At 45.9% G+C, this 1,076-nt stretch overlaps 1 protein-coding gene across 2 annotated transcripts in view; it reads left to right on the top strand.

Annotated features, from left to right (window-relative positions):
- The first annotated feature begins 252 nt into the window (after positions 1 to 252).
- Positions 253 to 1,076, top strand: part of LOC103137064 (metalloendopeptidase OMA1, mitochondrial-like) — an 11,342-nt gene continuing 10,518 nt past the window's right edge. Inside the window, exons 1-2 of one of the 2 annotated variants that reach the window (XM_007550595.2) lie at positions 663 to 754; positions 852 to 975. In XM_007550595.2, the coding sequence (XP_007550657.1) occupies positions 929 to 975 (47 nt within the window). In that variant the 5' untranslated portion in view covers positions 663 to 754; positions 852 to 928. Of the gene's footprint in view, positions 976 to 1,076 lie in introns of both variants that reach the window. The other variant, XM_007550594.2, reaches the window with a different exon arrangement.

Below are 1,076 nucleotides of genomic sequence, written 5' to 3' on the forward strand. Positions count from 1 at the left end.
TTTCCCCGAAGTGGCCTCCAAATAATTTGGTCCCCATATAACTTTGAGCCGGGCCTGCAAAGAGGGATAATAAAGCCAAACTACTCTCCTCCTCCTCCTCCTCCCCCTCAGCCCCTCCATGGAAGTTAACCACATGGTACGTAAAGCCATATTCCTAATTTGTAGCGGATTTGGTCCATAGTGCGACTGACACGTGAAGCGGAACCTTCATTGCGAAAGTGTTTCTGCGGGGAATCATTTGAGAAGCAGGAACGGCATTCGTTCCTTTTTCTTTCCCCAACACCCGACGTGACGTAATATGTCCTGTCTTATGGAGCAGGTGAGGGAGGTCTTTAGATTAAGAAGTTTTAACTCTGTGCCTGGCTGTTAATGCAAGGTTTGGACCTTCGTGAACACCAGAAAGGCACCGCCGCCATCGCTGGAAAGTAGTTGCCAAGGTTACAAGCTGTCAACCGACCGGTGGGAATGACTTTGAAGGTTGAAACCGGAAGAAAAGCCCAACATGGCACCAATAAACTTGGAACACTTTAAGGTCACTGCGTCATCCTACTGTATAATTATCGGTGTTGCACGAATATTTTATCACCCCTGCCTTATGAAGTAGCGCTTGTTAAATTTTTTGACAACAATGGCTTTTCTATGTAGTTACTTTTTAAGAAACACGTGCAGTTTTTACTTTCACGTGAATTTGACTCGACATTTCCAGCTCTGTAAACGAGCTGATTTTCCTCTGAAGAAGAAGACCCCATTCTCAGTATGTTCTCCAAAAATCTCGTCTAATTTGAGAGTCTGTGCAACCAGACAGTCTTTTTCACTATGTGGCAACGTACGGGCGGTGTGTTCCCGGATAGGTTCCGTCCAGACACAGTGGGGCCACCACTTCCACACCTCAACCCCCAGAAGAGCCCTTCCTGCTCCCCTCCTATGGATGGTCCTCAAACCTCTGCAGAAGCTTCTGGCTATACTACTGGGCAGGTAGGGAACGGATGCCCGGCTGTATTATTGTTATGTTTTACAAACAAAGGTTTTCTAAATGAATACAGTCATTTTAAAAAACAAAAGAAGCGTGTAGTCCT

The sequence above is a fragment of the Poecilia formosa genome, unplaced genomic scaffold (assembly GCF_000485575.1).
Source record: "Poecilia formosa unplaced genomic scaffold, Poecilia_formosa-5.1.2 Scaffold37, whole genome shotgun sequence".
Classification (NCBI taxonomy): Eukaryota; Metazoa; Chordata; class Actinopteri; order Cyprinodontiformes; family Poeciliidae; genus Poecilia; species Poecilia formosa.